This window comes from Dendrobium catenatum, unplaced genomic scaffold, assembly GCF_001605985.2.
Source record: "Dendrobium catenatum unplaced genomic scaffold, ASM160598v2 fragScaff_scaffold_908, whole genome shotgun sequence".
NCBI lineage: Eukaryota > Viridiplantae > Streptophyta > Magnoliopsida > Asparagales > Orchidaceae > Dendrobium > Dendrobium catenatum.
This window is the reverse complement of record NW_021319370.1, coordinates 103298-130246: the sequence shown is the minus strand read 5'-3', so window position 1 is coordinate 130246 and position 26949 is coordinate 103298. Positions and strand designations below refer to the sequence as shown.

The following is a 26949-nucleotide window of genomic DNA, read 5'->3' as shown; positions in this document are numbered from 1 at the left end:
AAATTAATCTCAGATTTAATAAAATCTGAAATTAACAATTCAGTTTTGGGTAAAAATAGAGGTTTCCTAACTTAAGCATTTAATTGGATTGAATTTGAATTTGAATTTCAAATCCAACCAATTTATTTGATGGCTTAAATTAAGGAGGTGGTTTAGGCAACATTAAATGTTAACTAAACCCAACGTTCAGAATTTGAAAACTGAAAAAAAGAAGAGGAAAAAAAAGGGGCGGCGACAGGGGGGGAAGGGCCGGTGGGCGGGAGTGGCCGGCGGCTGCTGAGTGGGGTTTTGGGCCGGCGGGAGGGAGGCCTGGCTGGGGCCGACGGGAGGGGATTTTGCTGGGTCGGGATGGCTAGTGAGGCCAGCGGCCTGACTGGGACGGGAAGGCCAGTGAGGCCGGCTGCTGTTGCTGGCCCAGGGAGGCGGCACAAGGTGGAGGAGAAGGGAAATTTGTACAAAGTCTGAGAATTTCTTCCAACGATTTCCTCGCCTCGAATTTCTGCTCTTCTTCTCCTTCACACTACAAGCACGAATTAAATCTAGAACTCACGGAGAGATCTAGTTCTCCCTTTGAACTCACTAAGAGATCAAAGGGAAATGCACTCACAAAGAGAACAAAAGGGGATAATTTTCATTTCATCAAAAACTGCCATTACAATGCATGAGGCCTCATATAAATAGGCCAAAATGAGAAAATAAGAAATGACACAAATGCCCTTCCGGGCTACATAATGTCCATAAGGGCAAAAACGGAAAAATATCAAAATAAAATACGCTACTACATAAAAATGACAAAATACAAGTCATGCTCATGGCCGTCGATCTCCGGCGTCGAAAATGCTGACGATGTCCTCATCAGAAATATAGGAGAAGAGGAATAAGGGGTTGTGTTTTAGCTGTGATGAGAAGTGCATGCCGGGGCATAGGTGTAGGGACCGAACTCTTCAGGTTATCACCGTATGTGATAACGAGGAAACTGAAGAGGGAGTTGAGAGCGGGATAGTGGAGGAGGAAGAAGAGAAGTTACATATGGACGTCGCAGAAGTCCCTCTAAACTCTATGGGGGGATTTACCCTAAATCACACCATGATAATTAGGGGAGAAAAAACGGATCGTGAGGTAGTGGTGCTGATCAATAATGGGGGCACCCATAATTTCATCTCTAACCAGATCATAATTTTATTGGGGGTGAAATTAGTGGGCACGGGAGGATATAAAGTGATGATGGGTACGAGGAAGGTGGAGATGGGTAGAGGAGTATGCATGGGAGTGGTGTTGACCATTCAAGGGATACAAGTGAGGGAGGATTTTCTTCCCTTGGAGTTGGGAAGTACCGATATCATCCTGGGGATGAAATGACTGCAGACCTTGGGGGAGACCAAGGTCAATTGGGGTGCTCTGAGAATGAAACTAATGGTGAGAGGAAAGAGGATGGTGATTCGGGGTGACGCAGGGCTGTCCAGGGCATGAGTATTTCTCAAATCCATGATCAAATCCATACAGGAGGTGGGTATTTGGTGGAGCTGCAACGCTTGGAGAGGGTTAGTGTGGGGGAAGAGGGAGACATTCCCATGGCGGTACAACGCCTCATACAGTAGTACAGTGAGGTGTTCCAACCACCTCAGGGCTTACCACCACCCAGAGAACAGGAGCACGCAATCCTTCGGAAGGACGGTGTGTCACCAATTTGTGTTCGGCCTTATCGCTACCCTCAAATTCAAAAAGATGAGATTGAGAAACTGATTAGGGAGATGTTGGAGGCAGGGATCGTTAGACCGAGTGTGAGTTATTTCTCTAGTCCAATCTTACTTGTCAAAAAGAAGGATGGGAGCTGGAGGTTTTGCATGGATTACAGGGCATTGAATAAGGAGACGATACCATATAAATTTTCCATTATGGTGATTGATGAGTTATTAGATGAGTTGCATGGAGCCGTAGTGTTTTCTAAGATGAACTTGAAGTTGGGCTACTATCAAATCAAGATGAAGGATATTTAGAAGACGGCCTTCAAGACGTAGGAGGGGCACTACGAGTTCTTGGTGATGCCATTTGGGCTCACTAACGCCCCTGCTACTTTCCAGTCTTCGATGAATAGGGTGTTCCGGTAGTATCTCAGGAAATTTGTGCTGATATCTTTTTATGATATTCTCCTGTACAACAAAATAGAGGAGCATCTGGAGCACTTGAAGGAGGTTCTTAAAATTTTACAGGCACATCAGCTTAGGGCCAACCTAAAGAAGTGCAGCTTCGTCCAGTCTAGTGTGGAGTATTTGAGACATGTAGTGTCCCAGGAAGGAGTGGTAGCCGATGAAACAAAAATTGAGGCAATGCAGAAATGGCCTATGCTTAGGAACATAAGAGAGTTGAGGGGTTTTCTAGAATTGACTGGGTACTACAGGAGATTTGTGAGGGGGTACAATACTATAGCATGGCTCTTGACCGAGCAATTGAAGAATGACAACTTTTTGTGGGGAGAGACAGCAACCCAGGCTTTTGAGCGATTGAAGAAAGCCATGACGACAATTCCACTGTTAGCTATTCTGGACTTTAACTAGATATTTGTAGTGGAGACCGATGCATCAGGATATGGGTTGGGGGAAGTGCTTATGCAGAATCATAGACCAAGTGCTATCAACCCGGGCGAGATTGAAGTCAGTATGTGAGAGGGAGTTGATGACTATTATCTTGGCTATTCAGAAGTGGCGCCCTTACCTGTTGGGTAGGCATTTCATTGTCCGGACGGATCAAAGGAGCTTGAAGTATCTTTTGGGCTACGATTTTGAGATAAAGTACAAGCTTGGTGTGGAAAATAAGGCGGTTGATGTCTTATCCAGATGGTTGGGGGAACTTCATGAGCTATCTGTTTCAGCGCCACTGATGGTAGATTGGGATCCATCAAGGATGAAAGTGTGTAGAACGAAGAGTTGAAAAAGATCATAGAGGATTTGATGAGAGATAATGGTAGCCATTCTGGTTACTATATGGAGGGAGGGAGGCTGTTGTATCAAGGGAGGTTTGTAGGGCCACGAACATCCATACATATTCCTCACTTGGTACAGGAGTTCCACCGCAGTGCAGTGGGAGAACATTCAGGAGTACATAAGACCTATAGAAGGTTGGCATCTAAGTTTTACTAGAAGGGAATGTATAAAGATGTTGAGGAGATGGTGGCGAGGTGCGAAATGTGCCAAAGAAACAAATACATGGCAATGACTCCAAGAGGACTACTACAGCCCTTGGCACTTCCCAACAGAATATGGGAGGAAGTGTCCATGGACTTCATAGATGGCCTACCATGATCAGAATGATTCACAGTCATAATGGTGGTGTTGGATAAACTTAGTAAGTATGCACATTTCATTCTCTTATGGCATCCCTATACCATAGTGACAGTGGCAACAATATTCATCAGTGAGGTGGTTCCACTGCATGGGATTCTTGAGCTGATTTTGTCTGATCGAGACAAAGTTTTTCTCAATCAGTTTTGGAGGAAGCTGTTCAGATTGCAAGGCACTGTTCTTAAGAGAAGCACCGCCTATTGTCCGCAAACAGAAGGTCAAACAGAGGTTGTGAACCGAAGCTTAAAGACTTATTTGAAGTGTTTTGTTTCTGAAAAGCCACGGTTGTGGGCTAAATAGCTAGCATGGGCTGAGTATTGGTACTATACTTCATACCATTCTTTATCTCAGATGACCCCTTTTAAAATACTGTATGGAAGAGACCCCCCACACTTAGTGCATTTTGGGAGAGGGAACACCCCAATTTATTCAGTTTAGCAATACCTAGAGGAAATGGACAAGGTGTTGGAGGAATTGAAGAAACACCTGTCCAGGACATAACAAATCATGAAGAAGCAGTTATATAGACATAAGAGGGACATACAATTTGAGGTGGGGGAGAAATTATTCTTGAAACTAAGGCTCTACAGGCAGGGATAAGTCTCCAACAGGAGAAATGAGAAATTGGCTCCGAGGTACTTTGGCCCCTATGAGATTTTGGATAAGATCGGAGTGGTTGCGTATCGTTTGAAGTTGCCCCCATCCGCCACCATACTTCCAGTTTTTCATGTATCACAGTTGAGAAGAGCTCTAGAGGAGCATGCAATTTGTGCAGAGTTGCCAATCACATTGACTGAGGACTTTAAAGTGATTCTAGAACCACTGGAGTTGAGGGGAGTCCGATTGGACAAAAAGGGAAACAAAGAAGTGTTGATCAAATGGAGGGACCTTCTCGATTTCGATGTCACTTGGGAGCCATATGAGAGAGTGAGACTCCAGTTTCCTTCTTTTCACCTTGAGGACAAGGTGATTCTTTGAGAGAGGAGAATGTTAGGCCGGCTGAACCGGTCCAACCTGGACTAGTTCATGTGTACTACCGCCGGCCTAGGGGGAGGGCGGAACCAAGGGAGAGGGGGGCGGTTGGCCTAGTGGGTCCAAGCAATTAATGTAATGAGTTTTTAGAAGGGAAATTTGAATTAGGGGGGCTGCTTAGGGATTTTGTATGTCTCCTTTTGCTTTAATTATGTTCTAGGGATAGAATGGGGGTTTCATCTTGAATTTGAAAAGCAATTTGAGATCTAGGGTTTGTGTTCTTGGACTCTAAATTTGGCTAGAGATTTGGAGAGTTGTTTCTTCCTCTTGAATTGAAGAAACTTGTACCGTTGTTGTTTTCTTTCATCTATTAGTGGATTTTCCCATTGTTTCTCTCAGTTTTCCCTATTTTCCTAAGAAAATCTGCTGTCAACTGCTGTTTGACTGCTATAAAAAATAATTATTTTCACTATTTTTCACCCAATCTTGCGTAGGTTTGCTTGCGAACTCAAGTATTACCCGTGGGGTTACTTGCGAACTCAAGTACTTCCTATAGCATAGTAGGACATGACAACAAATACCTCATAAGCCTGACGTAAACCATCATATACATGCTTAGGTCACTTGAAAGGGATTGCAGATCACATCTCCAAGGAAAAATGATTTGTAGAACATGTCTTCCTACTAATTTTGTTAGGATTGTTTTTGTGTAGGATTTTGTAGATCCCATCTTATATGGATATTCAAAGTCAAAGAAATTGGATGTATGATCAACTGTTGTCTAGACGAAATACATTAACAGATACATTCATCATGGGAATCAATTTTTTCATCCAGGTACCTGTCAACTACCTTCTTTTATATATGATGGGAGGTTTCGTTATCTTTGTTCAAAAAAAAACAAAATCAAGCGTATCTTACACCAGATGGGGTTACCATTTATTTATATCGCAGAGAATTCATGTCAGGATATTAATTTTAGACTTACATGACGAGTTTGAGCCATACTTCGACTCTCAATGTTGTCCATCATCAAGTTCCAAGATAGTTAAGAAAAAAATTATTAAGACGTACAAAGATATGATTTATGACGCAATTGGCCCACAATTTTGTGAATATACAAACGAGTTACCAAATAGGAAAGCACAATACTTCTATGAATTATTACGTGCTATTCAACAACCAATTTGGGATGGATGCACTACTCACTCCGAATTATCAGTCATTATAAAAATGATGAGTAAAGATTGAATACAATGTTCCTCAAGAGTGTTTTAACCAATTTGTTAGGCTACTTTAGGAGACCAATACTATAGATAATATTATTCCTGCAGATTTATATAAGACTAAAAAGTTAGTTTCTAAATTGAGTTTAACTATTATAAAAATTGATTATTATGTAAATGGCTGCATGTTGTATTATAAGGATGATTTATCAGAGATAACATGTCGTCATTGCAATGCATCACAATTTAAACCAAAATTTGGAAAACATAGAAAGCAAAACGATGTTCCAATTAGTCGATTAATTTACTTGACCATTATTGCAGCGTCTATATGCTTCAATGAGTTTCGCTGCACACATGAGATGACATAACAAACATATCTCTCAAGCAGGTGTTTTAACTTATCCATTAGAAGCTAAGGGATGAAAGCATTTTGATTGAACTCATCATACTTTTGTCGCTATATCAAGAAATGTAAGATTAAGACCATGTGCAGATAGTTTTACTCATTTCAACCAAACAATATCACCTTACTTAGGGGTGTCAAAATTTGACACCACTTGAAAACTCGACCCGGACTTGACCTCAAAATTCCAGGTTCAGGTCGACCTGGTTAGCACACAGGTCGGGTTCGAATATCTAACCTGATTTTAGTTTCAGGTTGTGTTTGGGTCAACCTGAAAACCCGATATTGACCCAACTTGACTCGATTTCTTCGTTAATATTACAGACTTAGACTTCACGTGTTTCGTCTTGCGGCTTTCAGTTTCTTTATTTTGTTCCATGCCCTTGCCCTCGTTCCTGTTTGCGTTAAACGTTATTCATTTTTGAGTGCATTTGCACGCTCGATTCCTCAAGAAATTAAGCTTTGATTGCAGGCGATGAATTTAAGTCTCCTCTTCTCCCCTCGTACCATAGTTCCATCGTCCCGAACCATCATGGCCCATAGTCTACTTAGTCATAGGAGGTAATTGACCCAACGTGATAGAATGATCCTTATCGACAGTCATGGGTTGCTTTGTCTAAGGGTACCTTATAGACCTGGGAAGAATATTTGTCTAAATGGACAAAATTGAATCCACCTTAGCTAACAGAGAGTTTTTTGCCCTATCGATTCATGGATTTGATGCCATTGGGAAACATATGGGTTGTGACTGTAACCGTAATAGAGTGGAGTCGTTCAACTGAGCCACTAGGTCAGAGAGTCGCGGTCGTAATCATTTACCACGCTGAGCCATCTGGCCAAACCATAGGTTATTTGCAGAGCCATCTAGCCAGACCGCCAATCATAGGACCAATGTCACGTCCTTATTGGCAAAAGACGGATCGAGAATGAATCATAGTGATATTCTTGACTAGACATTTGTTCTTTGTGAGCCAAAGTATTTTCAAACTTGTCATCAGTAAATTATTGCGGAGGATAGATGAATTTTACTTTAAGCATTTTGGTGATTGATTTCAATTTTAAATATTTTAAATTTTAGTATTTTTATAGTTTTGGATTCCATGGGCACTTAGGAGGCATTCTGAATGTTTGGGAACCCATCTGATTGAGATTTCTTTCAATACGGCCTTCATCGAGGTATTTATGGGTAGTTTTTACTTTGTTGATTGAACCTTGTCAACTCTGTCAATTTGCCAATAGAGGATCAGGTTCGTTGTGGGCCTCAGGCTTTTATTAATGAATTTTTTTTTGTTATGGGCCTTTAAGGCATAATATGAATGTATAAAATAAATGTCTAGATCGACACTGTGATTGTATGATGAGGACATCGTCAGAGATTTCGACACATGTACCATTAGGAGATGCCGGAGATCGACGGCCACGATCATGAGTTTTATTTTGAGTCATTTTATGTTGTAGTTTATTTGATTTTTATGTGTTTCCGTTTTTGCCCTTATGGGTATTTAGTCGCTATTGTAGCCCAAGGGGCATTTTAGTCTTTTGTTTTCTTTGTCATTTGGTGGTCTATATATATGGCTCTTTTCTCATGTAATAGTAGTTTTGATAAATGAAAATTTGCCACTTATGTTCTCTTTGTGAGTTCACCCTCCTCGATCTCTTAGTGAGTTCGTAGGAGAAACTAGATCTCTTTGTGAGTTCTAGGTTTTTCTTGTCTTTTATTTTTCTTTAATTCTCTTGATCACTTCGTGTTGTGGAGATTTGGATTGAAGCCACTAGTGGGAGATTGGATTTTCATGCTTTGGATCCCGAGAATTTCCCCCACACTCTCTCCTCCCTTGCTCTTGCCGCTGCCCCCTACCTGGATTACCCAGGCCGCCGGCCTGCAGCCCCAACCGCCGGCCAGCAGCCACTGGCCAGCCCTTCTCCAGCCCGCCGGCATCCTCCCCCCTTGCAGCCGCCTCCTTCCCCTTCCACCTCTCTACCCGCCGGCCCTTCCTCTTGGATTTTGAATTTGAAATTCAAATTCTCCAAGAGCCATTACCCACTTACCAAAATTAACTTCTGAATTTATTCCATCATCTTAATTGGAATTCAATTCCAATTTGAAATTCAAATAGCTGTTTCAGTGTTTAAGCATAAATTAGGAAACTTTCCCTCTTGATTAAAATCTGAATTTATTTCAGTTTTATTCAAATCCTTTACTTAATCAAGTGGGCCCCCACCTCATCAAAACCGAAACTCCCTCTCTCCATGCTCTATGGCCGGCCACCCATACCCATTACTCCTCCCTTTAATTATGTCTCCTAGTGGCATTGCTCGGTTGCTCTCAATCTTCCTCCATTAAAAGTGCCACCAACAAGAGAGTGAGAGACCCAAGGTGAAAAGTTCTATTTGTTAATTATGGATTATTGTTTCTCCATAACATTACTATCTAATTCTATATTGTCAATTTGATATTGTCCCATTAATATAGTTGTAACCACATGCCTTACTTAATTTCGACTTGATAATTCCGAGAACTTAATTTGGGTAAGCATTAATTCTATAACTAGCAAAGCTTTAACAATCTTATATTAAAATCCCCGAGCAGTTCTTGTTTCCATGCATTACGTTTCACATCATTGTACATTTGTTTTGACTGTTAAGAGTCGTGTCGACTCCTATCCACTCACCCTCGAAGATCGAGCTTGAACTTAAGTTTATTTTTTAACTATATGTACTCCAGTTTCGCTCACAACCAGAATAAGAACAAGTGAGGCCCAACACTCTTACAGCAAAATTCTGTAACTCAGGGGTGGAATCACTAAATTGGATCTACCATTCAACTGTTTTCAAGAAAAAATATAATCAGAACTGAATAAAGTGTCTTGCATTTACCAAAATAATTATTCCTGGAGACTGTTTAGAAATGGTTGCTTTTGCTGCATTCAAACAAAAAAACCCTATTTATTCCGGAACAGAACAAGTTGTAAATCTGCAAGCTCCCTATCTGCCTGCTCCGGTATTAGTCTTTTCATACAATGATATAGACCAAGCTTCACCTCTGGATTTGAAGATTTCTTCTCTGAATATTGAAATTGAGGATTGAGATAATATGCCGCTGCATGTTGATGACGGTGTAACTGCACCTCCCACCGAGCATCAACGATATCCCAAATCTTCCTATAACTTGCCTCCTCTACTCCCAAGTTGTGTGCAATCAACTCCTTGGCCTCATCCATAGCATTATAAATAAAACTCATAGCTGGTTTCTTCTCTGCATCCACTAAGCGTAGAACTTGCACTAAGGGTCTCGAGCTCAAAATGACATAGGTCACAGTAGCCCAAAATTTATCATTCAGAATTATCTTTCTTATTTCCTTCCCCTCATTTTTCTTCCCCCAAGCAGAGTTAAGCCATTCAGTTGATGTAAACATGGCTTCCAAAGGTTCCCTATAACTTTTGCACACGGTGCTACGTTCTTGTGAGAGCATGATAAGTGCTCCTTCATTCGCGTACGCCTCACTAGGAATTGCTCAATTGTGCCTCTGAGGCGCGCCTCAGTCCCAGTGAGGCGTACGCCTCTTACAGAGGTGAAATTGCGTAGGTTTCAATACGCTTTTGGGAGGAATTGCGCAGAGGCGCGCCTCTAATTGCGCAATTTTAAACAGAGGTTTTTACGATCAGTTGAGGCTACATATGAAGTGAAAAATGCTGCATTCATTTTCAATTTATTAGATGGGGTTATTAAGGAGATTGGGGAGCAATTGGTTGTTCAGGTAGTGATTGATAATGTCAGTGCATACAAAGCAACTGGTCAGATGTTGATGGAGAAGAGGACACACCTATATTGGACCCCTTGCGCAGCACATTGTATCGATCTCATTTTGGAGGATTTTAGTGACTTACCTCAGCACGAGCGCTCTTTCTAGGGCAAAGAAGATTACAAAGTTCATCTACAATCACTCATGGGTCTTAGGCTTGATGAGAAAGTTTTCAAAGAAGGAAATCATTCGCCCTGCAACCATTAGGTATGTTCTTAAATTTGTGCACTGCAAATCATTATTGCAATTCCTACTGTATGTTCTTACATTTGTGCACTGCAAATCTATAGGTTTGCCACATCCTATTTAACACTGCAGAGCCTGTTGGAAGTGGGCAACCTTTGGAAGCAATGTTTACATCAACTGAATGACTTAACTCTGCATGGGGGAAGAAAAGTGAGGGGAAGGAAATAAGAAAGATAATTCTGAATGATAAATTTTGGGCTACTGTGACCTATGCCATATTGAGCATAAGACCGTTAGTTCAAGTACTACGCTTAGTGGATGCAGATAATAAATCAGCTATGGGTTTTATTTATAATGCTATGGATGAGGCCAAGGAGTAGATTGCACACAACTTGGGATGAGAGGAGGCAAGTTATAGAGAGATTTGGGATACCATTGATGCTCGGTGGGAGGTGCAGTTACACTGTCATCTACATGCAGCGGCATATTATCTCAATCCTCAATTTCAAGAGAAGAAATCTTCAAACCCGGCGGTGACGCTTGGTCTGTATCATTGTATGAAACGACTAATACCGGAGCAGACAGATAGGGAGCTTGCAGATTTGCAACTTGTTCTATTTCGGAATAAAGAGGGTTTTTTTGGTCTGAATGCAGCAAAATCAACCATTTCCAAACGGTCTCCAGGTATAGTTATTTTGGTAAATGCAAGACACCATATTCAGTTCTAATTATCTTTTTTTCTTTTTGAAAACAGTTGAATGGTAGATCCAATTTGGTGATTCCACCCCTGAGTTACAGAGTTTTACTGTAAGAGTGTTGGGGCTCACTTGTTCTTCTTCTGGATGTGAGCGAAACTGGATGACATATAGTCAAGTGCAAACAAAGAGAAGAAATTGCCTATCAACACTCAGAATGAACTCCCTCGTATATATTATGCACAACAAAAGGTTAAGAGATAGGAGGTTGAGGAATAAGGGGTTGAAGGATGATGAGAATCCGTTGGTGTGTGATGATGTGTCATCTGATAATGAGTGACTCATAGATGATGAGATAGATTTTCTATTATCAGACTTACAGCTAGAAGATCTAAGTGTGGATGTCTTGAGGAGCGAAGCAGATCAAATGGGCACATCCACTACTACCACACCACACACATCCACTAACTCTGCAGCACAACAATCAAGTAAAAGTATATTCCACAACTTCTTATATGTTATTGCATTATATTTATATCAAGTAAGCAATTAACATGATAATGATCTTTTCTCTTATTGAACAGGGAAGAGAAAAGTGAGTCATATTGAAGATGATGATGATATGACATTCATAGATACAATTGGAGAAGAAGATTCCCTTGAAGACCCATTTAGTGATGGGATATGATTGCTTTTTATATGTTCTTTGTACTTTGAGAGTTTTGTTGAACTAATATTTTGTGATTTTGTACTTTGGGACATGATTTTATTGCATCTATTTTGTTACTATCCACTATTTTCATAAATCATTTAGATGTTTTTATTGTAAGATAGAATATTGATATTATTATCCTGCTAAAACCCTTAATTTCTCATTTACGCAATTTTGTGTCCTTGAGGCTTACGCCTCAGACCGCCTTGAGGCTTATACCTCGCCTCATGGACAAAAACCGCATCGAGGCTTAATTACGCAATTTTAAAACTTTCCATAAGTGTTTGTATTTGTTGCATGTCATCTGGTGTTTGTTGTAGATGGCATATAGTGCATATGGCGGGTTTTCTGCAGAGAGTCCTTAGGCATTCGCATTCGCTACCACTTTACATTTATGTCGTGAGTAGCATGTTGTGCACAAGATAGGTCTCCTACAATAACTTGTAGGAGTCTATATTTGTTGCATCTTCGTTCGCCTTTGCTTGCAGGGAATTGGTTTATCCCCTTGAAATTGGATGGTGGTTCATTGCAAGGGTGTTGCTTTGTCTGTTTCCTTGATGTTGGTCGACATTGTTGCGCATACAATGAATCTTCCATCATCATCAGCAAGTGTTAACATTTGTCATATGCTACACCATATATGGTTTGCAAGGAATGTAGGAATACTACTATGCATACGACAAATCTCTTGTCATTGCTAGTAAGTATTTGCATTTTCTACGATCTTCTATTTTATGTATGTAGAAGATCCACCATACTGGTGACCTATTCACCATCATTGCTTGTAGGTAGGATCGTCTTATGCATTATAAGCTTTCCGCTGTTATGTGTGAACAAGTTGTGCTAAATACATATTTCCTAGTGCTACTTGTTGGCATTCACATTTACCACCATTCTTCATGTGTTTGCTTGTAGACAATATTTTGAACTCATGTTGGGTCCCTTTCAGTGGCTCGTAGGAGTTTGCGCTTGTCGTAGTCTTCTTGCAACCTATCTTCTATCATTGGTTGTATGTAAATCAATATGCACATTTGTGATTTAATGTTGACTTCCGGCTGAGCTATATTTGTCAACTACCTCTTTACACATTGATCAGTAAGTTATTGTGTTCTTGGTGCCACCTTCATGTTGGACATGTTGTTGTATTCATTGCACTCGTCCCCTCTCACATATAAGCTAGTTGATAGGAGCATCAGGTGTTGTTTGTTCGCGGGTGAGTTGTATGACTTATTGGAGGTTCCACACTACTGCTTGCAAGCATGTCGTCATATCCTCTACCATTTTCATTGGCCATTGCTTGGGCATGAATCATGTCACATATCATAAGCTTTTCATTCCCTTTGAAGACAGCTTGTGTTTCATATAGTGAATTTGTTCGTTGATGTTTGCATTTTAGTTGACATCGCTTGTAGGGACTTCCATATTTTCTTACATGATTTGTATGAACTTTACACATCAACTGCCGTCATTTGTATTCAATTTACATAAGGAGCTTCATACATCTATTTGTGATTATACATCCCCTTCCCATTCCATTGTTTCCAAGATTGAATATGCTTGCTTGTATTTTGATATTGATTGTAGGGCACTATCATGTTCATTACATACTCTTCGTGCTCATTTTATTTTAGTCACCGTTGCTTGCAAAAGTTTGGCGTATTAGCTTGCAAATTCATGTTTGAACATTTATTCATTGCAAGTTCTTTGTTGTTCTTTTTAAGTGACCCGCAATATGTATGATGGACCTTATAGTTTTTATGTTTACATTCCAACCCTCATGATAACTCTTAATACTTATTTGAAATTTTTATGTCATTACTTGCAAGTTGAGACCTTGTTGCTTTTTCTTTTGCAAACAAATTGCATTTCGGATCTTGTTCATCACAAGTTTCATATTCGTCACATGTCCTTCACATCTTATTCATGAATGTGCCACCATCAAACTATCTTTATTTACTTATGAGCATGATTGAGGTGAAATGTTTGTATTCATGACATGTGCCACTTCAATTCAATTGATTGTTATTTGCAAGCAAATTTTATTTTTCATAATTTTTTCACTTGTGCATTTGAGTTCGATTTTCATTATCACCATAAATTTTCATTTTAAGTATTAAGTCTTGTTCCCTGCAGTCCAAATCAAGTGCAAGTGCTTGTGGTCCGAATTGTGAATTTAATTCATTATCATCTGATTCAATTTCTGGTCCCCTATTCACTAAAAAATCTGACAGCCTCCTGGCACCTCTCCCTTTTAGCAGAAATCCAAGAGTCTGGGCCTTCCCACCACACTACAAAGAGCATGTATGGTAGGTGTCGGATGACACTGCGGCCGTGAATCTTCAACCCCCACCACACTACGAAGAGCATGTATGGGTTTTCGAGTTACCTATTTAAAAATACACAATTGATTTCCCGCAAGCACTGAGTCGCATAATGGTACTTAGAATTATCTCTGCCATGCTACAAAGAGCGGGAAATCAATTGTGTACAAGGTTTACCCGCCTCGCCGCAAGCATCGCACTAGATTTCATCCCACCACGTTACAAAGAGCGTGTATATGAGGTCCCCTAGCATGCTGCAAGCATCAAAAATAGGATTTTCGGGGTCTTCTGAGTTTGGAGAAATTATACCTGACGAGGTGATGACGAGGTTAGTGGCACGAATATCAAGACAATGGCGAGGGATCGAACACACAAAAATCTTTCTTTTCCTCTCTTCTCTTTTTTATTTTCTCCTTTTTTTCCCTTTTTTTTGAATAATAAATATAATAGTATTAAAGTAATAATTATTATAATAATAATCATAATAATTATTATTATTTCATGTAATAATAATGACAATAATGATGATGATGATATTATTATTATTATTTCAAGTATTAATAATGACAATAATGATGATGATGATTATCATAGAGTTCGGATAGTTAGCAGCTTACGAGCTATGGAGATCGAAGGTAAGTAGTGTGAAGTCTTTCGATTGAGGAGTTACTGTGAGGCAAAGGCGGAGGTCTTCGATCATGAGGTGTAGCTCAACGGTCAGAGGGCTATGGAAATTAGGTCAATCCGGTTGTGGGATTAGAAGTCGAACGGCTTGAGGGTCATGGCCTTCGACTTAAGGAGGTGTCGGGTATAGCAGCAGGCCAGGTCTTGGAAGGGTCGTGGGATTCGGTTGATCTGCTAGAGGATCGAAGGTTGAGGCAGATCGACATGCAGCTTGTAATGGAGTTCGATCAGGGTTTGGTTTGCAACTTGTATGCGGAATGACGGGAGTGAATAGAGAGTATAGGTGGGCTTCTCTCGCCAGCAAAGGGAGTTCGACAGGGTTCGGGAAGAAGATCGTGTGTTGGAGTTGATCAGATGTCGTGGAAGCAGGAGTTCGGTGCTAGAGGGCTTGTGAGGTTTTTGAGAGCATGAGACTGAGAGGAATCAAGAGGAATATAGCTTGTATGCATAAATTGGGATGGAGCACGCATGTGGAGAGAGTTCCAACGCCATTTGCAGAGATTTGAGCAGGGATTTGGGATGAGCCACCGGATTTTGAAAGAGGTAATGATTTAGGCCATTTTTTATTTTTATTTTTATTTTCTTCTTTTTGCTCTGGAGGTCAATATCATAATTGACTATAGAGATCAAGACACGATCATGAAGTCATATGGGCTATCATTAATCGATTGACTAAGTCTGTATATTTTTTTATCAGAAAAAATGACTCTATTGACAAGTTGACAAGAATTACTTGAAAGAAATTGCAAAATTGCATGGTGTACCAAAGTCTATAGTGTTTCATTAAGATAGTAAATTTACATCCAAATTGTCAAGGAAAGGTAAGGAATCCTTGGGTAGAAAATTATGTATTATTATAGCATTTCACTTTCAAATTGATTGCTAATTAAAAAGACAATTCAAACTTGAGAATATTCGCTAAGATTATATGTTCTTGATTTTGGTGGATGATAGAAATTGCATTTACTAATAATAGAATTTGCCTATAATAATAGTTTTTAATGCGAGCATTATAAAGATTCCTTATAACGTTCTTTATAAAAGAAAATATAGAACATCATTGTGTTGGGCAAAATAGACGAGAGAAAGGTAATTGATGTTGAGTTAGTAGATGAAGTTACTAATACAATTATACTAATTTGCGACTGATTAAAAGTAGTGCAAAATAGACAAAGAAAACATTATTATACAAAACACCAACCAATGAAGTTTAAGGTGGGAAAATTTGTGCTTCTCAAAGTTAGTCCCTGAATGGCGTTCAGCATTTTGATAAGGCTAGAAAGTTAAGCCCACGACTTGTAGGCCTTAAAGATAAGACTATAGTCTTATCAAAATACTTGTATGGTGTACATAATATGTTTCACATCTATTTACTACGGAAGTTGTAGCATATCAATCTGATAAAATTATTCAGATTTCATAGGATTTCAGCCTGATCTTACATCGAAGAACCAAAAAGAATATTAGCATATGATGTATGAGTTTTATGGAAGCATTTGGAGAAGGAAGCAGAAGTGAAAAGACTGCATCCGTAACTCTTCTGTTAAGTTTTATGAGTTATGCAGATCTATAAAGTCTAAATGTTTTTCTTGCCATCATATTTTGAAGGAATTAACCCAAAAAAATGTAGCAATAGATAGCATCCTATATTCTGCAACCTATTGTAAGCAGCAAAACAAGGGATCTTATCAATTACAAAACTTTCTGGGTTAAATTCCTTAGAACTATAATGTCACAAAAGAACTTTACAAAATTGGCATAAGAGCCAAAAAGAGGAGCTTTCTTATCACCCTACAGATCTGATGCAGGAAGAGAGAGAGAGAGAGAGAGAGAGAGAGAGAGTCACTACTTTTTTTCTTTGCATATTAGAATATGCAATTACTTCAGAAATATCATCTCTGGAGAATTATAGGAGTAAATTTTTGTTTTACTTACTGAAACAATTTTTTAGTGAAGTAAACAGAGCTGTATTGTAACAGCAAAGAGGAATAGAAATAGAGTAGATTAATCTGTACCATATACAGATGTTGCTGTACAGTATAAATGATCATATAAGATGGCAGAATCATTACAGAATCAGAATAAGTTGCATTCCTGTGGTTGAGATGCAAGCTGTGTGATTATCTATGAATGGTGTAAATTTAAAGCTTTTTTCTCCCCCCCAACTTATGTGTTGTGGATTCACTTGATCACTTGAAAATGCCAGCAATTCTAGCCTAAAGCTCCATTGTACTTCCAAAGCCACTCTTCCACACAAGATTTCGTTTGAGACAGCTTTTTTATTACTTTTTAAAGCAGTTTTTTAGTACAAAATTTTTGTTCCTAAAAAACTGCTTCAAAAAACAATAAACTGTAACAAACGAAACCTAAGCTTGCATTGAAGTTCAACTCAACAGACAATAGATGGGTGTTACATTTTCGATAGATAGCAACCTCTATTGTAGACAAAAACAGATAATATATTGATAGTTAAGAATTTGGGCTGTTAAATTTTCATTTATTTAATGATAAGATTTTCCCTTTGTTTTATTTTAACTTATAAGCACATTTTTTTTTTGATGTTATAGCTACTTCACCTCACAAGCTTCTCCTTGAACACTCTCCCTAGTTTTTTTCACTTGTAAAATATAAAAAGTACAATGAATGACCTATTTATGTAATTGACAAGCTAATAAATTACCTAGCATGAGAGAAAAAAATCAAGAACAAATTTTCTAAAAAGTTACACTTCAATTTGGTGCTTACCTTTCCAAAAACTAAAAAAATCTGTAAAAAAAAAAAAAAACACTGCCATTTGAAAATACGTATTGGGTAGAGATCGAAAATTAAATTGCTTGAAGTTAGTATTTTGGTTGGATCATGAATTTATATATATATTCATGTTTACTTTGTAATATCTTATTAAGAGATGTCACAAACAATTTTAGAGTAATTAAATAATTAATTGTTAAGTTTAAAGATTTAGGATTGCCTTTTAAATCAATTTTTAGTTTTTGAATTAGTATAAAAATTAAAATTTGTGTGGTAAAAAATTATTAAAGAAGTAATAAGAAAGCCGTCCAAAATAAGAAAAATTATTATGTACTGACACTGAACGAAATCTGGAGACCAACCAGAACGTAACATGTCACTTTTTTGTTTGGTATTGGTACTCAGTACCGATGTTTACTAGGTGATGTGGCACATTCTGATTAGTCTCCAGACTGCCCTGTGTTTGCCGAGAATAATTTCTCCCCAAATGAAGCCTTTGTTTTTTGTTAGACAAGATGGTGAAAATTTGAAAGGCTAAAGAATTTATTGCATGTGTATTTCAACAAGAAGCATAAATATATACTTTTTTTATTATGAATATTCATTTTTTTAATATTATTGAAGTTCATTAATAACAATAAATTGATGTATAGTCTTTTTAAAATAATCAATTAACTTAAAAAGCACTCAAGTTTTTTTCGTTCATTGGAGGGGCTCAGTATCCTTCAAATTTTATACATTTATAATCAAAATGAGCTTATAAAGAGAGGATATGAAGAATCGAAAATCATTAAATTCTGAGTTCGCTAAGATACTTGAGATATTTAGAAAATACAAAATAATCAATTTGGATTTTTTTAGGATAGCCTTATAGTTTGTCCAAGATTTTTATAGAAATAATCAATCTCTCTAAAAATCTATAAATAAATGATAAAAATTTCATCTTATAAATTTAATAGCATTATGCTGGTTAAATTTTTTTAAAAAAAATTACTTTATTATTATTACTACTTGATGTTTCTATTATACTATTATTATTGTTGTTGCTGCTGCTGTCGTCATTTAATTAATTAAAATTTTGTCATCTTATTGGTCACTCAATAATAATGAACCACCATTTTTTTGGTAGTCCAATCTCCATTCCAATTATAAGGATGATCAAACTATCTTTTATCATCGAACTTCTGAAAATTCAAAGTTTTATCATTGAGAGAGAGAGAGAGAATGAAACCTCCAAAATTTGCCATATGTGAGAGCATATGAACTTTGCTCTTATTTTTTGGTTTTTAGACAGGTAAATATGCAATTACTTCAGTACCCACAGCTATAAAATATCATCTCTGGAGGAGAAAGAAAGGAGAAAATTATGAATTTGCTGAGCCTACAGGGCTTTATCAGGAACTTATGTTCTCAATTATTCTTCGAGTAAACATAGAAGATTGAAGGCAAGTAAGCCTTCCCAACTTGATCATTTCAAAATGTCAATGCCAGTAATTCTTGGCTAAAGCTCTGTTGTACTTCGAAAGCTAACTCTTCCACACTGAGCTTGCATTGGAGTCCAATCTGTACATGAATCAGTACAGCTTATTAATTACTGTACGATTGCATTAACTGAGTACACAAACAAAAAAAATATTACAAGGAAATTACATTTCTCTTAGTTTTCATCCTGGGTGTCAAAACGGATTAATGAGTCAGAATTGAGTCTGTTTACTTAAATCAAATTTGATCAATAAACTGGTCAAAGATATGTACTTGAATCTAACCTGCTAGCAGGTCGAATGACTCGAACTTAACCTACTAGCTCATTTTAATTTAAAAAAAAAATTATAACTTGTTAAACAAAACTTTTAAGTTAATTGATAAAAAAATAAGATCATATCAATTACAAATAAAAATATCTAAGAAAAAAATATTAAATGGGTAAAAATTGGCTTTGTGTGTCAACCCGAAGCCGGTCTGTTTTAAAATTCCAGACTTGAACTCAACCTATTTATTAAACGGGTTAATTTAAATCCAAGATTTTAGAATCGGGTCATTTATTAACACCTCCAATTTTTATCTACCTTAGAAATGCATTTTTTTCATGGTCAAATCATGAATTTATTTTTTTTTAATTATTTTCTAATTTATTTTCAAATGATAACATAAATTTTTTTTTTATAACAAAATAATTGATTGTTTTGTTTAAATATTTGATGAGAAAATATACCTTTCGGATGAACCATTAAGATATTCATCCCATACAACTTTATTGAAATTAATTACTATAGCACTGCACGATGTAATGAGATTTTTTTTTAATTACCAATTAACTTAATAAGACTTTCAGCTTTCTTATTATTTTTTGAAGTATTTTTTAGTTGAAAAATTGTTTGAATTAAAATTTTTTGTTCTGAAAAGCTGCTTCATAAAATAGTAAGAAAAATGTCCTAAACAAAATCTAAGTTTCAGCATAAGGGCTTTCACATCAACTGAAGTAAATTGAAATAAGAAATTATATTGAGTGGTATGATTTACAATTTTAATCTAATGAGTATGAATTTTGATGAAGAATTTAGATATCAAAATATCCAAATATTTGATGAATTAATTTCATGATCATTCAAGTTTTATATTTTATAGATTTCGAGTTAGGATGGTGTGGTTGACTTGACAAAACTAATGGTATTAAGATTATTTAAGCCCTAGTCCCAATGACCTAAATCAAGCACTCATAAGCATAATTGAAACTCGTCGGGCCTATTTGAGGGGTGAAGTGTCTTCCAAATTTTGCGTTCTTGCAATCTAGATGAGATTTTAATTAATGATATTGATTCGATGAGTATAAGATCACCCAATTTTGAGGTCATTAAGACACTAAGACTTTAATAAATATAACATAATCAAGAGAAACTAATTTGAACCATTTCATGCAATCTTAAGGATTCATATAGAAATGACAAGCTAATATACCCCTCTCGTATTTTATAAATAGGTTATACTTCTCCATGTTTAACCTCGAGGAGAATTTTCAATAGAAAGAGAAATATTATATTCATGAAGAATTTTATAGCTTTGTCCCCCAACTTCTTACACCCACCATTGACCATTGATTAATTGTTGTAAATGATTGAGGTCCATGAATCATCAATGACCAACATCCAACATCTTCTTTGATTGTTGTCTAATGCATGTTTTCCAACAACTCCAGCTAAAATTTGTTTACTATTGATGTGTAATATGTTCGACTTACTGGTCACTCGATCTCCCATTCTATTAAGAGATTGAATGATTGAATTCCTACATCTAAAACTTATTTTATTGATCTCTAATGTCACTTAATTCCTATCAAGAGAACTAACAAGCAAATTTCCTAAAGCTACCCAACTTCTAAAGTCCCTCGCCAACACACACCTTATGCCTTACATACTCCTTTTGAACAATATTGCTCATCGCCTTAATCTCTCGGGTGAGAATAACTAAGCTAATTGCACACCATCGCCCAACTTTTGATGTCCCCATTCGGTTATATCTTGACATGTACCCAAGACTAGCATACAATGTCCTTTAGCCACCAATGTATTTTATCCATCTTCTCGTTCGCATGATGTCTCCGCATATTTAAATAACAACCAATTAAGTGAGTCGCTCACTCAAATTTTGACCTTCTCAACCATCACAACTGCCTTCAATAGCCAATGTTTGACATCAGTCAACAAAGATCAATTTTTTATGTCCATCTGATCGCTCTCTTGATCTATCTTTTTATCAAGAAAATGGCCAAGATGTATGTCTATTTTTGCCCAACTTTTGACATTCTCCATCGGTCAACTGCCACCCAAGCGGCCACGCTTGCCACAATCAACATTTAACATGTTTGATGCTCGTCCTCCCGATTGATTGGTCTCCTTTGCCACGGAGGGTGACCAAGTTGATCGACCACCATCAACTAACTCTAATGTTCTCAATTAGCTATCATTTGACATTTTCAATGATAACTTAATTTGACATCTCAATATATCTTCAATTGTTCAAATCTATCATATTATATTAATGTTTTCTCCATGTATAAGGAAGAGAGCCTTTGGTAATCAATAATTTACATTGATAGAATTGTTTCAATTGCGCTAGACCCCGTAATAATTCCCCTTTTCGAGTGAAAAATCTCGTATATTTTATGTGCTGCTCTCAACTCATATTAGGATTTCAATTTTGGATACATATGTGATCATCTGCTTGCTTTCTATAGATGTTCCTCTTAATTACTACATGTATTCAAGCAATAATTAGAAGGATTCTCAGCTTTATGCTATCAATGTATTACAAGAGGATATTTTTGACAAATAATAAGCAGTACTGCATGGCTTTTTCCCACACGTTTTCCTCTTAAATATTTCTTCTTTCATAGTAGATATTCTTAGACGGATCGACAAGCAGTTTCTGAAGGAAAATCCTTAATTATAAGCTTCTGTACATGAATAAACATCCACATTAGCTGCTTCCATATCACTCTCATTAACTAGGAGTGTAAATTATGCATGCCAAGAAAATATAGAAATACCTTGATGACAAAGGAGTAGAGCACAGTATCCTCCATACTGCTAATGCTGAGATGAAGTATCTCAAATGCCTCTCTCTCTAACAAGCTAATTATCCTCACCACCTGACCTGGAATGCTCTTTGAAAGTGTCTTAAGAATAACATTAGAACCAGAGATCTTGGCCTCAACATCAGCCACTGAAGAGTTGCAGCAAGCACTGAGTTCCTTCACAGCCTCAAAAGGGCTACAGCTTGCCAGAGGTGGTGGGGAAGTGAGCTGCAAGACTGATGGCCTTGAGCTTGGACTTGGGCTGGGGCTTAAGCTCTTTCTCTTCTTCTTGGTTTCCAGTGAGTGTAACAGCTGCTGCATTTCCTTGATGAACTCTATTGCTCCCCCAATGATTGATGCTTGATCACCCTATAATATTAAAATTTTTTTGATCAACGATGCATGTTTCATATATTTATATAAGAGATAGAATATACTTATTGAATAGAGATTATAATTAAGATAGAGAATAAGTAAGCCGGCGCAATATTTGCGCACAATTTCGCCGGTAATTGCGCTGGAAATCTTTAAAATAACGACGAAGAGCCAGCAGAATATGAGACGGTGATTCAGCGGCGGAAATTGCGCTGGATATTTTGTCGTTAAGTTACCGGCGGATATTCCGCCTGTAAACGTAACTATTTTTGCCGGAACGTCGGATTGTACTGATAGATTTTCCTGTAGTGTAAGTAGAAGTACTTACCCTTTTGATGTAGAAGCAAGGAGTGAGAGAGCGCAGAACTTTGAGATGCTCATTCATCTGCCTTCTTCTGTTCCTCTCTACAGTGATATGCGACATTGTCGACTTGTGCAGATTCTTCTTCTGGTTGATGGAGTTCAGAAAACAATATATAGAAAGCCTTTTGCATGGTCGACGTTGATTGGTACTGCATGGGAGAGAAAGTACGTTGAAGAAGAAGAAGAGAAAGCTGGTAAAAGCTTCTCATTTAGTGAAGAAGTAGAGCGCGCGTGAGGTGGCCGAGAGCAATGGAAGCATGACTTGGCTACACGAATTGCTGCATGTCACATACTTTGAACGCTGAAAATTTATTATGGTGGGAGGAGATAGGAGAGGAGAGGGAGTATCAAACCCCTTCGTCAGTGTATCTCTCCTGTATGCATTCATCTCTACGTGTGCGAGCATTCAATTCACTTAATTTATTCTCTCACCTCCTCACGGGAACTTTCACAACGCTGTTTCTAGCACTTAAATTTTTAGGTCTCTAGATTTGCTTTCTTTTGTTTTGTTATTGTATATTTATGTTTTTATTTTTATTTTTATTTTTATTTAAGTTTGATTTGTAAGAAAGATGCATTAAGATTTTATCATTTTGCATGAGAGTTTTTCTGTTAATTTATAGCATAGAGACTTCTAAGGAGAGAAGAAATTATTACATGTGTGCGGAATCCAGACGTACCTCGCGTCTGAACTCTAATCAAAATAGTTCACATCGTATATATACATCATGTATATAAATTGTATATAGCTTGTGTACAATTGTACACAGGCTGCTTACAGGCGATGTTGCCTAATTTGATTGTAGTCTGGAAGTCGTTCTGACTCCACTCGTAATAATTAATTTCTCCTAAGCGAGAGCCTAGCCCCATTTGAATTTTTATTTGGTCCGGTGTCCTGACGTAGCTCTACGTTCGGACGCCAATAACATGTCGCCACGTGCTCTTACTCTTTACCGTGCAGCCCAACGAGCAGACCCGGACCAGGAGGTATTACTATGTTCACGTATTGCTCGGTATTGCTAGGTATTGCTTGACAATAACGAGAAAAACTGGTCTGTGAAGACCAATACAGAGCAATACCAAGCAATACCTGGTAAAACTGGGGTATTGCTCGGTATTGCTAGGTATTGGTCTTCATAGAATGATATTTTTTATTATTGTCGAACAATATCGATCAACACCTAGCAATGCCCGGGTCTGCACAAATGAGTCAATACATAGCAATCCCGTGACTGGTCCGGGTCGGGTCGTCGGGCCGCTTGGTAAAGAATAACAGCACGTGGCACCATTTTACTGGCGTCGGGATGTAGAGCTACGTCAAGACCCCGGACCTAATAAAAATTCCTTTGGAAAATAGAGTCCACTTTTTTCTTGGATTTAACTGACTTGTCCTAGCTTGATGATATGACTTCTCATGAATATTTTATTTGAATCTAAATAAGATTTATAGGTTCTTCCATATTTATTCTGTTTTTTCTTTTTTGGAATCTTAAGAGCAATTGTTTTTAAAGAGTGAGTATAACAAATTGATTTTATACACTACAATATTAAGAAATTACAATATGAACAAGCTTTTATCAAATAAAACTATAAATTTGTTAAAAATAAAATTTATAAAACCATGAGATCGATTCTAGAAGCTTCTACTAAAAATCTCTTTTATTTATGATCATATACATGGGATATATGGAGACGAAAAAAATTTGAGCCAAGAATTTCAAAATCTTTAAAATTATTTTTAAAATAAAATAAAATTTATACTATATTCATCTCAAAATAAATTTAATAATTTTAAAGTTATTTCAAATTAAAAGATTGATAATACCATCATGAATTTTTTTTTTTATTCCATCAATCTATTAATTTATTTTTTATTTTTATTTTTTGACATTTGACCAAAACAGCCGTATACATTAATCCCTGCATAATGCCTCACCCAACATTTCCCTTCCAACCGACCCCACAGCCGCAAAACCTAACCTCATTCGTTCGATTCATCTTTCTATCTGATCCCTGTGCCGATCTCCCTCACAAGAAAGGTCATTTCTTTCTCTTTGTTAAGGTCATTTTAACATTAATAATGTTTATTATAATAATAATAATAATAATAATTATTATTATTATTATATATAAAGAGGAAAAAAAAAAAGAGAAAAGTCATGAAAAAAGAGGAAAAGAAAAAAAAAGGAAAAGAAAGAAGAAGAAAGAAAATTTGTGTGTACAATTTGTTGTTGTCATCACCTTGACGCTATCGTCGTTGCCTCGTCCCTCAGGTATAAATGTCTGGAAACTAAAAAATCTCTCTAAAAACTTGCTTTTAGCTCTCACAGCACATCGAAAAATCACTCATACAAGGTTTTATATAGCGTGGTGGGAGGGAATACGGTGCGCCCCCGAAAATTAAGGTTGGTTCCGTCGACCCTATTTATGGCGCTTGAGAGGAAGCGGGTAAGCCATGTACACGCTTTTCTTTAGTATGACGGGAATAACTTTAAGTACCAGTGTTTTTGCCATCATGCCTGCGGGGAAAGAACTGTGCGTTTCAAATATGTATCTCTCCAAAGACCTATACGTGCCTTTCTTTGGCATGGTGGGATTGAAGACAACGGCCACGGTGTCACCCGATACCTACAATACACGCTTTTCTCTAGCGTGGTGGGAAGGCCCAGCTTCCAAAATTTTTTCTAAACGGAGAAGACGTCAGGAGGCTGTCAAAATTTGAATTAACTGACGATGCACATAACTTGACAAATGATAGGGGACTTGAATTCAATCGGACTGTAGGGAACATAAATTAAACGATCACAAGGAACTGAACCTTATGTCAACATGAAAATCTAATTAAAAATTGATAAAAATCAAGTGCAAATACACAAGTAGGTGACTTGTGGTGAACAAGCCCTCAATGCACACGAATGAAGGGCGATGAAGTTTAATTAACTTACAAAATTTAAATAATTGCAAGAAAACATCAACAAGCAATCAGGCAAATACACTAAACCCCGCAAGCAATGTAAATTGATATGCAATGAATTGCCCAGAAAAATGTAGCTTGTGTACAGTTAATGATAATCAATTGCAAATAAGTAAATTAAACTACTGCAAGCAAAGAGGGTTGATATGTTTGGATTGCAATGAGTTATAATTAACCAAAGTACATTTGAGGAATTTAAAATGAATATGTCTTACATCCAATTAATGTAACAAACGAATTAATCCGCTTGCAAGAAACAATGATCAACATAAAACGATTGTAGTAATTCCCCTATGCTCAATAAATAACCAACTTGTAAATAAATACACTAGTTCACTTGCCGGCAGCGATAGTGAAAAAATTGTGATTGGGATAAGTTCCCTGTAGCCACACTCAAGAGGATGTGTGACAAATAAGGCGACATCCCTACAACTAGTCTCAATTGAGTTCTCAAGCAAACACATTCAACCTTTTGTGGATAGTTGAGCTTAATGTATAATGAATGCAATATCGCCTAATTGCAACAAGCACACCGAACTCTTGCAAATGACGACAATCAACTTGCGTCAAGAAGTTGATGATGAATGGAGCTCATCCGGTAATCAGCATCAATCTGCAAATAAAGAAATCAGCTTGCTTCCAAGAAGCAGTAGTAGTAGTAGGTATATTGTAAGGATGAAGGAACCTTTGTGAATATGTACATATAACATATTATTTACAAGCAAAGACCGAAGATCACGTCAAATACAAGACCGCAACAAATGTAAGCGTCCACATGATACTGCAGGAGATTCACCAGTGCACGATAGTTTGCATGCAAGAAGCCATGAACTATCAGTAGCGCAGCGCTACGACCCTTTTACAAGAAATAATGAAAGAGTCGCATTGAACACAGTTCACCTACAAGAGACAACCAGTAACTCTTAAATACATAGCGCTGAACCATTAACTCTTAAATACATAGCGCTGAACTATTATTAGTGTTAAACAAAGCTAGCAATACACAATAGCTCGCTTGCAAGGAGCAATGGGCCACCCACTTCACAATGCTACAGTTCACCAGTAAGCAAAACTAGGAAATTAGTAGTAAAAATTGTGGGGCCACTGTTAGGCTGAGGCCGTAAATTTTTTGTGTCAGGTTGTCACACCAAATAAATCAGCTTATTTGCAAGCGACAGGTAAGAGGTCCCTGATGCACTGCACAGCTCATTTGCATGTTGAAGTATATTCCCTCAGGCTGAATGCTGAAGAAAATAGCAACTTGCAAAAGACAATATGAACTAAACAACATTGTCAATGTGCGATAAATGAAGTACAATGCCACGCTATCAGATTCACAATAGTCATACAAGCAATTAGACGACGTTTCTTAGCTTCAAATAAAATATTGCGCAAATTTGAGCAACAATCACTTGGCGCAAATAATTATATTTAAATATTTAAATGCTCCACTTCATGCATTAAAATATGATCACTTACATGGGCCTCGACGAGCGTGATGTGTGCACATACATGATTTCTTAGAATGCTGCACAAGTCAAGAAATGAACCTAAGTTCGAGTCTGATCATTCT

At 37.4% G+C, this 26949-nt stretch overlaps 2 protein-coding genes across 2 annotated transcripts; one reads left to right on the top strand and one right to left on the bottom strand.

Annotated features, from left to right (window-relative positions):
• The first annotated feature begins 348 nt into the window (after nt 1-348).
• On the top strand, nt 349-2555 carry LOC110112567 (uncharacterized mitochondrial protein AtMg00860-like). Its single transcript, XM_020844837.1, has 2 exons — nt 349-459; nt 2211-2555. The coding sequence occupies exons 1-2, from the start codon at nt 349-351 to the stop codon at nt 2553-2555; spliced, it is 456 nt and encodes a 151-aa protein (XP_020700496.1).
• A 16012-nt stretch (nt 2556-18567) lies between these two features.
• LOC110112576 (transcription factor MUTE) lies at nt 18568-22463 on the bottom strand. Its single transcript, XM_020844849.1, has 3 exons — nt 22368-22463; nt 21638-22033; nt 18568-18657 (listed from the first exon to the last, which is right to left on the bottom strand). The coding sequence occupies exons 1-3, from the start codon at nt 22461-22463 to the stop codon at nt 18568-18570; spliced, it is 582 nt and encodes a 193-aa protein (XP_020700508.1).
• Between the last annotated feature and the right edge of the window lie 4486 nt (nt 22464-26949).